Source organism: Talpa occidentalis, unplaced genomic scaffold (assembly GCF_014898055.3).
Source record: "Talpa occidentalis isolate TD23 unplaced genomic scaffold, MPIMG_talOcc4v2.1 talOcc4.16, whole genome shotgun sequence".
Lineage (NCBI taxonomy): Eukaryota > Metazoa > Chordata > Mammalia > Eulipotyphla > Talpidae > Talpa > Talpa occidentalis.
Window position 1 is genome coordinate 11,361,328 of NW_023601653.1, and position 15,984 is coordinate 11,377,311.

Sequence of the window (15,984 nt, forward strand, 5' to 3'; positions counted from 1 at the left end):
TCCCACATGGCGCGCAGACCTCTCCTGCCGCCCGCTGCTCCCCTCAGCAGTGTACTTCATTCAGTCCTTCTGCCTGCTCTGCTCCCCACTCTGGCTCTGGTGAATTCTTTCACCCTCCTGCACTTCTGACTGTACCCAATGCATGTATAAATAAATAAATAAATCTTTAAAAAAAAAATCAACATAGGAACTTTTTCAGATTTTATCTATCTCCCCCAAAATATACCTTAATGATGACTTTTCAGTGAAGCCACATCTTTTGCGATGGAAATACCCTGGGAAGCAGCAGCCAACAGATGCATGTCCTGAGCAGCTCCCAAATGCCAAGACTCTCGGGCACTTTGGGCACAGTCTGCTCATCGGCCCTGTGAGTCAGACTGCGGCTCAATTTTATTTAATGGGAAAGCCAGGCCTCTGACAGGGCCAGCTTCACTGAGACCGCAAGCCAGGTCTTGTGTCTCCACTTCACTTCACTTGTGTTGCCACCAATATCATTTCCATGTTGGAATTCCAGGGCAGATACTGCAGGGAGGTCTGTCTGCACTGGAGCACAGGGCTTGGGGGTCAGACGCTGGGCCAAGTCACCCCACCTCTATGTCCTCAGTTCCCTCATCTGTCAGATGCAGATGCTACTGCCACCTCCCCAGAGGATCTTGAAAGGAAATATGTCAATACTCAGGAAATATGTCAATACTCAGGAAATATGTCAATACTTGCTACCGTAAGCCCACACCGGCATCAGCTGTGGTCAGTGTTAATCCCTTGAATCTGCTTTCCACTACTGCTTCCTGCTTCAAGCCACAAATGTGAACCATTCTGTTTTGACTCTTCCCATTTCCAATCAGTTGGAAAGTGTCATCATCTTGCAACAGGGTGGTCCCCAGGAAAGGGGGAGTTTCCCTGCCCCACCCAAGGGAGGGTGGAGCTGAGCAGGAAGAGGAGAAGCGGCAGAAGAGACTGAGGAAGGAAGCAGGATGGAGCCAGGAGACCTGGAGGAGGCCCATGGAGCCTAGAGACACGTGAAGAAACTGCGCTTGTCTTTGGGTTGTGGACTGGGTGACACAGACGTGGGTGAGACCCTATGGGGAGGTGACAATGGCAGCTTTTATCTTGATGTTGATTTTGCTCTTTTCCTTCTGGGCTTGTCCGGTTGTTTGTGACCCTTTTCTGTGGGTCCCCACTGGATGATGCTTTAGACTTGTGGCAGGCTTTGGAGCTTTGCTCTGGGCCAATCCCATTTGGATGGACTTTTACCCACGAGGGGATGGGTAACTCTGGATGCTTGATTTAGAAACTAGATTATTTGCCTTACCTGTATTGTTTCCTAGTTTTATTAAAGTTCCTTCCCATTAAAGTCTCATGTGTTTTGTGTTGATGCGGCGGATGGCAGAACCCATTTAGAATAGGCAGGTTTGCGGGGTTTGGGCTGCCCCTCTCCCTGTCCTATAACAATCTCTTTCCCTATTTCCTTCTCGAATAAGTCAGTGTCTGTCCACAGCCACCACCTGCCTCCTCTCTTAACCTTTGCCACCCCAGGACTTCTCCCAACAATGCAGCTGACCCTGTGATCCCCTGTTCAAACCCCTCTCTACTGAATCACCCCAGGATAAAACAGAACACCCCTGCCTTGGTTTGCAAGGCACCTTCCCACCTACTTCTCCAGCATTATTCTGATCTCTCCCTAAGCTCTTCAAGTAATAGCAAATACCAAGGGTCTTTCACTGGCCTGAAGACACCGTGCTCCCTGACGGAGTCTTTTATTTGGTGTTTCCTCTGACTAGCTAACACGAACACATTCTTCTCATCTTAGGCAAGGACTCCTCTCAAGAACCTTGCCCTGATACCCCTACTCTAAAGGCCACTTTATATTTACTCTGATCCTAGGACTCGTCACACTCCACCAAAACTGGCATTTCATTTCCCTGCCCCCTGCCTTTAAATGTATCTTAAATCCCTGCTATACCCCAAGTGCCCAACAGTGTTATACACAGAACCCCACACACCACATCCCCAGAGACTGCACCCACTGCAGTCTACCCCTCAGGAACCAGCCACCAGCTTGGAGAACAATTTTTTAAAAGCCCCAGCAAAGCAGTAAACACATTCAGCCTCTGAGCTTTGAAGTTGTAAGAGAAGCGACAGATGGAGACGCACAGCAGCAAATGCTTCGAAAGGGCTCCACAGTGTGCCAGGTCTACCCGGCGGAGCAGACCTCTGGCTGACCTCTCTGCAGGCAGGGGTTGCAGGCAGACATCCCGCCTCCTCCCCTCATCTCCCTGCGCAGCTGGCAGTCACCCTGCCAGATGCTGCGCTCCCACCGCTGGATCCCAGCACAACACTGCCTGGCAGGCGGCGGAGGATAACAGTCTTTCGAGCCAGCTCGCTGAGAGAGGAACTCAGATAAAAACCTAGACACTGGCATGTGCGAGCTGGGAGCCGCCTTTCCCTCTTCCACAGGCTGGAGAAGACTGTTGTCTTGCTTTTAAGTGTCTTGGGCTGCACCGACATTTTAAAGTATATCCAATGGTTGTGGGTTGAATTCAATCCCCCAGAAAGATATGTCTGAGTCCTAACCCAGGGCCTCGGTGACCTTTGTGGAAATAGGATCTTCCCAAATGAAACCAAGTAAGATGAGGTCACACTGCATGAGACTGGATCCAATGACTGGTGTCCTTATAATGAGAGCCAAGTGTGGACGCAGACACTCAGGAGGTAAGGCCGCATGAAGGCGGCAGTGGGGAGGGCAGCTATAGGCCAGGAACCACCAAGCCCGAAACCACCAGAGCTGCTGAGGCCGGGAAGGATGCTTCTCCCAGGCCTCGCCTCTGGAGGGAGCACGGCCTCACTGAAACACCCTGACTTCAGACTTCTAGTCTCCAAATGCACCAGTGAATGAATTTCTGTTGTCTTAGCACCGCCCACCCCCCACCCCCTCACCCCACCCTCAGCCCATATTCCGGCACTGGCTACAGCAGTCCCAGGAAACTGATATACTCACTAAAAGGATTTTAGAAATTTTTAAAAAAGTTAAAATTAGTTCTCTCCTTAGGCAGCTAGTCACTACACTGAATAAAAGATATCATCACACATTCTCTAAGAGCATTGAGACGCTTTTCCATTTTTATAGTTTAGTTTTACTTCACAAAAATAGCTTTCTCTGAATACAGAACACATTAATATTTCACGCCTCTAAGACAGCCAGGTGACTATTAATGCAGCATCTCCCGAGTCATAGAAAAGGCAAAGCAAAAGGGCTTCCAAGCCCTAAAGCTGACACTTCACAGATTCGGGGACAAGCTCAGCTGTGTGAGAGAGACAATGAGCTCACGCTGACCCGGGTCACTGACTGTGGGGACCAGGTAGCAGCTGCATTTTCAGCTCCATGTCTGAGCTGGTGTAACATGAGATAGTCCCTCCCGCCTTCACCAGGCTCTCCAACAGGCCCAGCTCTTGGATGTGAAATAAAACAGACACCCAGAGGCCCAGAGTGTTCAACAGGCAGTCATTTGCTCTATCTTTTAAAAGCATCACTTTCAAATCTCATCCTCTGATAGCAAAAGCTAAAGAGGTAGACGACATCACTTAGCCTCAAGGTGGGTCTGGAATAACTAAGGCGGAAGATCTTTCTGGGCATGAATGGCATATTGACTGCCACGAAAATAATTTAGGAGACATAATAAATAAAAGGTTGAAGGCACCTCTCTATACATCATTTTCATCATTTTTTAACACTTAATAGCATGACCTTACTCTCCAGAGTTCGTACCAGCAACAAAACATATTTGACAGAGAAAGTTTCCTTTCCAGACACAGGCCTTACTTTTGAGGTATTTTCGTTAATAAGCTGTAAGGAAAAACACAGTAAGCTGCAACGCTTGTGTACAGAAGAAAAGAGGAACAGCTCCAGAGTCCTACACCTGCCGGGGTGGATCTGCCCCAGGCGAAGCGTGCACTTCCAGAGCTGGGAAAGTGGAGACCCACCTCTGCACAGACGGGGTGGATCCCAATGGTGCTGTCCAGCTGTGATTTGGTCAGGCCACACTTGAGGGCAGCTGCAAAGCCCTGGGTAACTTCTCCAGCATTTGGACCCAGGACGTGGAAGCCGACAACACGTTCCTAGGGCACAAAGTTATACAGTTATAATGATCTCTGCCCCTTGAACACCTGGAGTAATTCCCCAATCTACTCCAAAAAGCCCCTTTCAGAAATGGCCAAAGTCTTCTATTTATGGAGCTAAAAGCTGTCTAAGGCTGCAGACACACCCTCACAGCCATGCAGACGGTGTGGCGGGACATCACAAGGGGAGAGAGGGAGGTGGCGCACATGGTGACGAGGACCATATACAAGCAAACGTTTGTAACTCCTTATGCACTGAAATGTCTGGACAATCTTTCCAAAGCACAGTTTTGTCCTCAGCCCCTCTACTGTTGTGTCTCAAATAACCATCTGTGGTATCTTCAGATAAACTATCTGATAGCACAGTTTTAACATTTACAACCCATCAAATTGAAAAATCATTTTAACTAAGGTTTTGGGGGTAAAGAGCATAATTCAAAACTTAATACTCTTCCCATCTGAAACCATTTTGGAAAGCAACTTTGAAATACCTGTGTGGGGATTATTTTTGGATAAATCCAAAATCCCAAACTCAGGCTAACTTCTACCAAGAGCAGAGAAAGATGGTGTATGCAGCTGACAGACTTTCCGAGTAAACTCTGACTGAGCTGGAATATCGGGTCCAGTCTCATCACAGAGCTGGCAAATTGGGCTGCAGAACACCAGGCTTCATCTGAGGTTCAACTGCTACCTGGAAAACCATCTGGAAGGTCATTCTGTTGCCCAAGTGCTCCGAGAGGTTCCATGTAGGAGTCCTACATTATTCATCCTGACACTCAGGGGTTTAATATGTGGATAAAAAGAGCACAGAACATACTAGCACTTAAAATACACTAGATGTATAATGTAATAATATTGATTGATCTCAAAAAATAATGAGATCAAGAAAACATATGGCAGGCTTCTACTCTTTATCAAACCCCACTGTAGAGTATTTATAGACACATGACAGGTGGCAAACATGAAAATATGGACAGGAGAGACACTCCCGACTTCCAGACAGCATGGCCTCTGGAGGAGGGAAAGAGCAAGGATAAAAAAGGAATACAAAAGGCTACACACACACAGAGGACAACGGAGTGAAAACAACACAGCTGCTAAATCGCCTGGAATTGAGTTCCTGCTCTGCCAAGGTCTGGGCACAATTACTAAACTTCCAGGGGCTTCAGATTCCTTCCTCTACAAAGCAGGGACAGCTAGAGTACATGCCTCCCGAGCTGTGTAAGGATTAGTAAATTAATACATGCAGGCCTGTAAGTACCACCTGTCACATGGTAAGAGCTAAATAAACACAGGCTACTATAAACTGCCTCTGTGGTGATTTCGTGCCTGTAAGAGAAAAACTCTCAAGCAAATAAAGCAAATTGTTAATATTTACTAAATCTGGATGGTGGGGACTTTTCCTGTCTTTCTGAAAATTTAAATATTTCATTAAAAACAGATTAACAAAGAAAAAGAAAAGCCTAGCAGATAACAAACACTGTAAGTGCCACTTGAAACCAAGCACCTTTAAATGCTGAAAGTCAATTTCAATGATTGCCCCTTTATAAACACAATTCTTAAGGTGTCTGTTTGGGTCCTTCATCAACCGAGTTTTTGACGGCTTGCCGACTAACTACGCCTAAACACCTGAGCCGGGGACCATACAGTGAGGATCAAAGAGTGGGGCATGTGTCTTGCCCCCATAACGTCCACGGAGCTGGAGAAACCAACAGGTAACATGCTAAAGTAATGTAATGTGTACCATGTGACCAAAACTGAACTACATACTAAACACAAAATGAAATGAGTAGAAGGGATAAAATGAGAATTGCACTTACATTATCTTTGATATTGCAGATTATTTTTGCGTAACATTTGTTGTTATCTCTTGATGGAATTGTCCATTCCAAGGGCCAAAAGTAACTATGGTAAACCTAGGACAGTAAGGGCACAATTTAGACCCATTATCTAAAGACGTGTTTGTCAAACACTGGGTACATGTGAAGAGAATGGAGGTTCGCTAGATTCTCACTAAATAATAAAATTCATGCATGGAATAAACAGAAATCTGGTCAGAAGAGAAAATGACTTTACACTCCTTGTTGAATTATCCCTCAACCTTCAAAGAGTAAACCTTATGTAATGAGAACAAAGAGCAAGCAAATGAGATAAAGAAACCATGTAATGACTTGCTGTCTTGTATTCAAAAAATAAAAACCTCACCACTATCTTACAGGAATGACAACTGTGGACAAGAAACAAATACGGCGCCAGGAACAATTACAGCAATTATTTAGTTCTCTTGCTTAATGCTTCCAAGGATATTTCCTCCTTTGGCAGTATTCACCAAAAGTACCAAAGGAGGGAGGGAGAGAGGGAGATTGGGGGCTGATAGAAGGATGCAGGAGCATCCTTACTGAAGTCCAGGATGACTGAAAGGATTTTTTTTCTCCTCGAACTGCTAGCTTATTTTCAAAACATATATGGTTGACTACCTTTTAAAATTATAGTATGTAGATATTATAATAAGTGATTTTTTATGTTGGAATATAATGATTTTTTAATGTGAATTAAAAAATTGAACATATAATAATAACATCATAATAATTACACAGGGAAAAGGCTAGAGAAATTATCCCAAACTGCTAGCAAGTACACATCATAGACTTAAGTCTATGAGCAACTTTTCTTACATTTTCTTACATTTTTCAAAGTTTCTTCAAATGTATTTTATCATGAAAAATGCAAATCCTTATAATAAAGGTCAAAGATTATCAAGAAATATGGAATATATCTTAAGAACCTGAAAATTAATCTTTTGATAGCAATCTATCTTCCGAAAATAATCAGAGAAATGGAAAATAAATTATAAAGACATTCTATTTGAAATAGTAAAAAACTGTAAACAATCTAATAAAAGAAAGGTTTTTCTTACTCTCAAATGGAGTCCAAAAAAATACAAAGACAAAGAATATGAAAAGTATAACGCAAACAGGCAGAATGTTAATAATACATGAACCTGGATCATGGGCATATGGGAGTTCTTTGTACTACCTTTCACTTGCAATTTAAATTTGAAGAATTAACAACAGTTCATTAATATAGGAGTAAAAAACAGAACGTACCTCAATATTTTCTTCACCAAATTTTTCCACAGCTTTCTCTTCAGAAAGACCACAAGCACCATATTCCAGAGGAGTAAATACAGTTGTTGGAACATTGTCATAGTCACACTTTAAAATGGAAAGAAAATTATGATAAGAGAAATTGCAACACAAAAAAGGGTGTATTTTTAAAAGGTTCACAGTGAGTCGGGAAATCAGACTAATACATTTTCTACCAAAAGCAGGGCCAAAAAAAAAAAAAAAAAAAGCAGGGCAGTCACAATCCCAAATGTAAACCTGCTACTTGGGTTTACTAAATGATATGACAATTTTAGCAGATGTTTCAAGCCTGGGAAGGCTGATCATGAAGAAATGATTCACTTGGCTTCTCCAGCCATCTACCGACTGACATTAACAAGAACACACTTTTTCCCTCCTGTTAATAAACCAGATAAAAATACTAGTGTACCTAATGCTGACAGTCTCATAGATGAGAGAAATTAATAGATAACATTGGACAATCAATTAGGGATACTTATTAAGAGCTATAAAAACATTTTACTTCTACTGTCCAAATAATACCACTTTTAGAATTCTAATAGACAGAAATTTAATAGACAGAAAAGGCTATGTGTGTTAATTGAGCACTGCTGCAGCCTTTCACCAGCAGCAGTATTGGAGTGGCTTTAAAATGCAAATAAGAATGGACCTCCCTCTTGGCGCAGGGGTTAAAGTCTCAGCACTATGAAGCTATCACCAGCCAAATAGCACCAGTTTGCTCCCCAGCCAGAGAGCTGACCCATATGGCTCAGCAGACCTCCCCTGTCTCCCCGTTGCTCCTCTCAGCAGTGGATTTCAGTCAGTCTGCCCGTTCTGCTCCCCACTCTGTCTCTGGTGAATCCTCTAGCACCCCCTCTCCACACACACACCTCTGGCCTATACCCCCCTTCTTGTATGCATAAATAAAAATAAATCTCGACCAAAAAATGCAAACATGAATGTGGACCTATGGTACCTGCTTTCAATATGGTACAGGCAACCATTAAAATGGTAATGGAGACCACAGATACACACACACAAAAAAAGTAAATGATTATGACAGTTATTTCCAAAGCATGGCTTCGAATGCTAATAGGGATGCATGACCAAAGGCTTTAGAAGTCAAGCAAGTCTGTAAATGCTGAATTAAGCAAAATAAACAAGTTTCTCTACTATCAGATTTCTTAGAACCTTTAATATGCTGATGTGAATTGTGAAAACTGGATTAATTAAATGCCATTTGACAAAAATCTACCCAGTCACTTAGAGGTGAATTGAAAATATGACAAATTCAACTCTCTAAAACAGGATGGAATCTTTAAAACGAACCTCCCTCTATGAACAATAAATACCATCCTAACAAGAACATAAATTCTCGGAATTCTGTTCCAAAGTAAAGACAAACATTCACTTACAACTATAATGGTAGATTCAGGTCCAGATTTGCCTTCCTGCTTTAAACAATGGGGCCAGGAAACACATGGGAAATCTCTGTACCATCCTAAGCTTTGCTGTGAAACTAAAACTGCTCTTAAGAAAAGAAGTCTTTAAAAAATTGAGCCTATTTTTTTTTTTTCTTGTCATCAAGTTCCAAGAAACAGAGTTTCTGGAACTCAGAGTTCCTCAGAGTTCAACTTCCTACAGTGACTTTGAAAGGTTGGGGAATAAAGGCTGAATAGGGTTTAAGCAGCTCTGCACAGTGACATTATTACCTAGGATCCCCAAATCCTGTTAATAGCCTAGATCAGTGCCATAAAAGTGCCATAAAAGAAAGTTATAGTTAAATGGGTAATAATGAAACTGATGAAAAATGCAACTACATAATGAGCATGTAGAGCATAACAGTGCTGAAACTTGACTAATCAAGCTCATTTTATTCCTAGTGTGACTCCAAGGTGACAACGTTCATAATGAAGTCACAGTACAGCAGTCTGAACATGCCTTGCTTGGAATACAGCTAATAAAACACATCTACGAGGCCACAGTCCAAACAACTAAATTACTCAAGCCCTGGAAAACTTCCCAACTACCCCTAAATACAGAGCCAGGAGTGTTATTAACAATAGTCCCTCCTTGGAGGAGGCCTCCACGCTCACCTTGATGGAGGAGCCAGCATAGAGCCTCTGAGCCAGCAATCTCCCGGCCTGGATGGCCACGGGGGTGAGTTCCAGCTTGCCCTCCAGGATGTCACCGATGGCGTAGATGTAAGGCACATTGGTTTGCTCTTCGTCCGTAACAGGTATTTTTCCAGTCCTGCAAATTCATTCAGTTAAAATCAAGTTATCACTATTCCCGAAGTAGAACAAAATTCCCTTTCTCGCAAAGAAACCCAAAATTGCGACTCTCAGCTGAGGGCAATACTTGACTGTATCACAAAAAAACAAAGTTCTCAGAGGAAGCAAAAACTTAGAGGCAATTCTGGCTGCTATTTTGGAAATTAAATGAGTGAAAAAATTATAAGGAACTCTGGAGTGGGAAAATGAGAACTTAGTGGTTAAGAATGAGGACTAAATTGTGATAACCAGGTCTGTTAAGTTATTCCTGCTTTGATCTTGGAAACCCTAGTTAATATCGCTAAGACTCATTTTCCCACCGTAAATGGGAATAAGGATAATGGGAATAACAGTAAGAAAAAGAATACCATAATCTACATGAAAGGGTTGTGACGATTCGATGAGAATGCCCATAAAACATAGCACACTAGTCCATGGTTCACAGGAAGCGCAGAATAAATGGCAGCTATTAGCATTAGGTGAGAGCTAAACCTTGAACCCAAGTGGAAACAGGCTAGCAGCTTATTAAGATGATACATTTGGCTGCAAAATCTTTCCTGTTGACCTCTTCAACTCCTTTGTCTTCCCACTCCCCCTAAACAAATCAGTACTGTAGTTTTAGTTTCTAAAGCAGCTTGTCATTCACAGCACTTGTTTTTGCTTGGAGGCAAAAAAAGTAATACTGGACTACCCCAAGCTGACCCCGCAAATGGACATCAGGGGTGGTGTCCAGGGCAGGATACTTGTCCAGTGGATTGTAACTTTTAAAGCCCTTGAACAAACAAAAGTGTTCACACTCACAGCTGTCTCTAAAAATACAGTGACCACTCAAGTGATACTGAGACTTGGTAACTTAAAACATGATTTAAACCTACATACTTATTGACACTCAAAGCACATACCTGCAGTTATCTGTGGATTGGACTCTTTTTCTGAACACACACACACACACGTTAACGAAACAACATGCTAGCCAACTTCTCTCTCATTTATTTTGAAAAGAAAAAATAAATAAAACAAACAGGAAATACTACCATAAGTGGCACACACAGAATCATTTTCTAACCTTAAAAAGGGATTCTCCCTGGTAAAATTTAACTTTAAAAACCAAAAAGCCCATGTCCACTATTAATCAATATTACCATATGAACAATTGAAATACAAATCAGTAAGGCATAATAAATATTTTCTTACTTTTCATTGATCTTTACACCCACGGTTTCTAAGCCAATTTTTCTAGTGCAAGCGTCTCTTCCTATTGCCAGCAACACCTGAAAAATTATTAGCATATTAGTGACTATTAATCAAAAGGCTTTGCTTAAGTTTTTCAATCATATTTTTATCTGCTTATTAAGCCAATCTGACTTCATTTTCTGGGAAGAAATATTTCCTTAAGAGGTTTAAACAAATTAAAATCTTTCAGAGGAAAAAAAAACCCTTTCAACAAGATATAGCAGAAATTCTTACCTATTTCTTGTTGAGGAAAAAGGAGATAACAATTTCTTAATAAATCTGGTCAAGTTTAGACACAAAGACAGCATAGCCTATGACTAAACTGTTTTGTTTTGTTTTGTTTTCAAATATGGGCCAGGGATAAAGAACAGGGGACAGAGAAATTCTTTCCCAAAAAAAAAATATGTATCACAAGTAATCAAGATATCTTTGAAAAGAACCACAGGTTTTAGAAACAGCACGTGACCACTGCAAACACTCAGCAAACCAGCACTAAGCACAGCATCTGCTCCTGGGAAAGGCTCGCTCCTGGGTCCGCGCCTCACCGTGTTGTACTCTCCCTCGATGGTCTCGTCACTTTGGGTGGACTTAGCCACCACCCTGAGTCGGCCTGGCATCCCTTCTTCAATCTGTTCCACCTAGAAAAGCAATGTGAGTCTTACTCCATAGTAGAAACATCATCACAGTGGATTAATCATGTCCTCCCCTTTACCTAGTTAATCCATCGTTAACACAAAATCTGGCTTGAAAGGCCTTTTATGTCCTATCTCCCGCACCCTGACATCATTAGGAAGATAAGTGATTTCTCCTGCTCTACCTTTCTTCCTTGCCTCTTAACATTTGCTAGCAGGGCTAGTTCCAGAGAGAAGAAGATTCAGAGGAGAGTGAGAAAGAAAAAGAGCCAAAGAAAGCACATTACAGACCCTGAATCAAAACACTGACTTCACGGCTTTTCCCCGGCACCTATGTCAGAGCTCGCCCAGTTCCCTTCGCCGGGACAGCCGCTGTTCTCTTTTGAAGATGCACAGCTTTGTCCACGAAGAACAGACATGGGAGCAGGCCATCATGATACAGATGACAACTATAAAGAGCTCAGGAAGGCCAACCAGGCAAGGAGGTGTGTGTTTATCAGAGTGAGGGGGGCTGCTTCGGTTGTTTTGTAGGAATAAGCAAGGTGCAGCACTTGTGCTACACGAACGTGACTGAACACACTCAGCTATAACACCTGCAGGCTGGCTAACAATCACGTCTACCAAGTATGTAGTTCATCTCTAATGTCTCTGAGTGACAGCCAAAGCATGGATTTCTGCAAAATATTCACTGGGAGAAACCCATGAAATCACCCGCAATTTTTCTACTCTACCTTGGAAACACAACCACTCTGTATGGGAAAACTCCCAAGGGTCATCTCGTGTTCATGATCAATAAACAGGAAAGATTTTCCTTCTCAAATTCCCGTCCTTTCTTAGGTGGTCATGCCCCTTTGAATATATTGCAAATGTCTCTCCTGTTCCATTTCAATTCAAATGTTCTAATCTTTGTAGTAGAGTTGAATTAATCCATGGCTTAGACTTGCTTCAAAATGATAAGGGTCTCATCCCACCTATTCCTTTCTGCTTTACTCATTTTGTGCTCCAGTGAGGCCATTCTATTATCACGGGTGATCTCTGCATCTAGAACAATTTCATTCCCCAAAGACAGTATTTAGTCCAAAATGCACTCTTCCTCCTCTCTGCAGAAGGTTTCCTTTCCCTTCTGTCACTTTATAATCCATCCAGCATTCTCTGCCTGTCTATGGGGATCACTCTGGAAACCCAAGCAAAATGTTATGTGCACAGACACAGCGTTATTTCACTAGGGAGAGTTTGCCAGGTTCTCAAAGGGGCCCACAGTTCCCATGTGTTCTATCAGCACAACATACACATCCAGTGGCTGTGTTCTTAAGCAGCCAGAGCTGTGTACTTCTGCTCCCTACGATCCAACACCGGCACCTTCCGGGAGCCATGCTACTAATTCTCACAACACCACCTGAGATTCATCTTAGATGAAGATTCTAATTACTTTCTAAGTATAAGCTAAAATGCTTATAAGTGCAATTATCTCACAAAAATGCTGAGGCAAGTGCAATTATCTCATTTTATAAAGGAAAGTGAGTATCCATAAGGGTAAGGAATCCCCCCTAAGTCTGATAGCTAACAGTTGGCAGAAAAGAATTTGAACTCATGTGATCCTGATGCCGATGCACATATCCTGTCACCATGAAGAGACTTATGGTCCTTAAGTCATTTAGCAATTAAAAAAAAAAAAAAATCACAGCTAAAATTTAACAAAAATGTTCCACCTTTATCTGCACTAAAGAAAACTAACAGTAAGATACAGGGATCGATTTTGTCATTCTTATGTATCAAAACATTTGTGGCAATCTTTAAGAAATTCCAAACATAATTTAACATATTACTCAGATTTTTCAAAAGATTAATTATGCAAAGGAGGCCAGGAAAACCAGGTAACTTCCCAGGGAAGCTCAGAATAATCCAGGGTATCTGTTGACTATACTCTATACCACAAGAACTGCCTTATGGAAATTTAAAAAAAAAAAAAAAATCAGCCTAGTCTTGAACTCTCATTTTAATCGTGGATATGGGACCTCCCCGGTGGCGCAGTGGTTGAATGCTGGGTTGCGAAGCTGCCCGCGGCCTCTGCGGCGCCGATTTGATCCCCGGCTGCTCCCCGGCCACTGGAGGAGGGTCCCACATGGCACACAGACCTCTCCTGTCGCCCGCTGCTCCCCTCAGCAGTGTACTTCGGTCCTTCTGCCTGCTCTGCTCCCCGCTCTGGCTCTGGTGAATTCTCTCACCCTCCCGCGCTTCTGACTGTACCCAGTGCATGTACAAATAAATAAATACATGCCTCTTAAAAAAAATAAATCGTGGATATGATGTGGAATATAAGTACAACAGACCAAAGGTGAAAAAATAAAGGGATGCATAAAGGGAAGCATTAAACAGAAGAGTACCAGAAGAAAGCTGAGAAGGGAAGAAATTAATTTGCAAGTAAGAACAAAGCTGTGGAGGTGGCAGGCAGGTGTAAGTTTATACAACAGGGCTGAGGAATCACAGCATCCCGAGGTTTACTATGCTGAAGGGATACTGCCATCACCCACCCCGACTCTCTCTCCTCCCTTTTAACAAGAATACAGAATTAATAACACTACAGGCAATCCCACTTACTTTTATTGGTACAAACTGTCTTATAAACTTGACACCATGTTCTTCCATATGTTCACCAATTTTGTTGGCCATATCCTGGTCAAATCCTCTGAGGAGAATGGACCGCACCATAACAGTGACATCTAAACCAATGCCAGCAAGAAATCCAGCACATTCCAAAGCCACATAGGATGCTCCAACCACCAGGGTTTTACCCGGGCAGTACGGTAAGGAGAAAAGGTCATCACTGAAAAGAAATTTGGGGGGAAAAGAAAGAAAAGAGAAAAATGTTCATGTGAATAACCACCACGTCAAAGTATTTCTTAAGACTCAGATGCCTTCAAGATTAAAAACATTCCACTAGCTACATACATAAAACAGGAGATTTTTTTATAAGGTCTTAGGACACTCCCTTTTAAGGCACTTATTTGCTATGGGATAGCTTGAGCTGTCGTGGCTAAGCATAGCAAACCATGTGATGACTGGCAGGAGGCCTACTCACTGTGAGACAAAATGATTTTGTACTATTCAGAATAGCTCACTTACATTTAGAACCTTACACATGTAGGTGGTGGGAGACTTCTGGGGACTACACCTGACCAGATTAATCAAATATTGTACAACAAGGAACAACAATGTAAGAAAATAAAAAAGTCTAATAAAAAAAAACATACACATGTAAACTTAAAACCTCTATTCTCATTCTCCTACTCAGCTCTCTTCCCCGGTGGAAAGCCTATGTTCTATCCCCTAAAATGGAACATAATTATCAAGACTAAGGAAAAAGGTAGGAAAAAGCTTTCAACATATTTTTTTTTGTAATACAAAAGTCAACTATAAAATGTAAAGCCTGGCAAAATCTTCTCTTTGAATGAGGATTAAACAAGACAGAAGAGATGATAAATGCACTGTGGGGGAATATGCTTTTAAATGGCAATAGGTGCCTTCTGAGCTGTCCCTAGTTGAGACACACAGGATAAAACACAACCAAAAAATAAATAAATTACAACACATTCAGGAAGAAACCCTTGGGCAAAAAGCATCCAAGAGTATAAATTTGTGAGAAATCAATCATAATGACTTCACAATTGAAAACTCCTGAACAAAGCCAGCAGCACCATCACTTGATGGGCAAAAATAAATCATGCAGCAAAACCTTCCTTCTTGACTCCCTCAATCCAGAAAGCCCCTCTACACTGACACTTGCAACCACGAACAGTGGTGAGCAGACCAGGATGTGATCAATCTAAAGGACTGCCATCTAATTCCTTCAACATCCACACTGCAAGTGTTAAAGGGTAATATGGGTAACCCTAGTTTTGCAAATAGGTAAATATATGCACACATATTATTTATTTTGCAAAATATTTTGTGAATATCTACCTGGTTTTACATAGCAAACATTTATAATATATACCCAAACATAAAATTTCAAATAAAAATATTACAAACATATACCTATATACTGTATCTATATGTTATATTGGTATTTACTATGGATAAGATGACTGATGTTTAGTTTTGAAATTTTTAAATGTTATCTGCATAAAATAATTATTTCTTTGTTTTTCCCAGTACCCTCACCCTTGGGCAAAGAGGTGGCTAAAAAACTCTATTTCAAGAAACAGATTAAATGGGTTTGAAGCAACCGCCAAAGTAGAGATGCACACAGCTTTTGTCTTTTTTCCCTGGAACATGTCCCTTACCTGCTGATGCAATATTCTCTGTCCCCAGGGATACCCAAGTACCGTGGCCTTTCACCAGTGGCAATGAGAAATCTCTCCGCTGTATAAATTGTTTCTTTGCCTTTGTTATTTGTTGCCTACAAAGGAACCAATAAATCAATGTTTATTAAGTTACTGTCCTTTAGAATTTAAGAATGATGCACATGAAATTGAGCAATGCAGTGAGAGAAGACCTGAACAGACAGAGATTTGGTGGAGGTGACAATACTATCAGAGTAAGTGGCCAAATCAAGACTGGAGCCCAGGTCATTGGCCCCAAGTCCGTACTCTAACACTGCACACC

At 41.9% G+C, this 15,984-nt stretch overlaps 1 protein-coding gene across 4 annotated transcripts in view; it reads right to left on the reverse strand.

The window, feature by feature from the left end:
* Positions 1 to 15,984, reverse strand: part of TXNRD1 (thioredoxin reductase 1) — a 97,010-nt gene that overhangs the window by 5,489 nt on the left and 75,537 nt on the right. For all 4 annotated transcript variants that reach the window (XM_037513729.2, XM_037513732.1, XM_037513730.2 and 1 more), the window contains 8 exons: positions 15,663 to 15,778; positions 13,978 to 14,203; positions 11,293 to 11,385; positions 10,709 to 10,785; positions 9,338 to 9,494; positions 7,224 to 7,331; positions 5,937 to 6,032; positions 3,982 to 4,116 (listed from right to left, as the gene is read on the reverse strand). In XM_037513729.2, the coding sequence (XP_037369626.1) occupies positions 3,982 to 4,116; positions 5,937 to 6,032; positions 7,224 to 7,331; positions 9,338 to 9,494; positions 10,709 to 10,785; positions 11,293 to 11,385; positions 13,978 to 14,203; positions 15,663 to 15,778 (1,008 nt within the window). The remainder of the gene's footprint in view (positions 1 to 3,981; positions 4,117 to 5,936; positions 6,033 to 7,223; positions 7,332 to 9,337; positions 9,495 to 10,708; positions 10,786 to 11,292; positions 11,386 to 13,977; positions 14,204 to 15,662; positions 15,779 to 15,984) is intronic.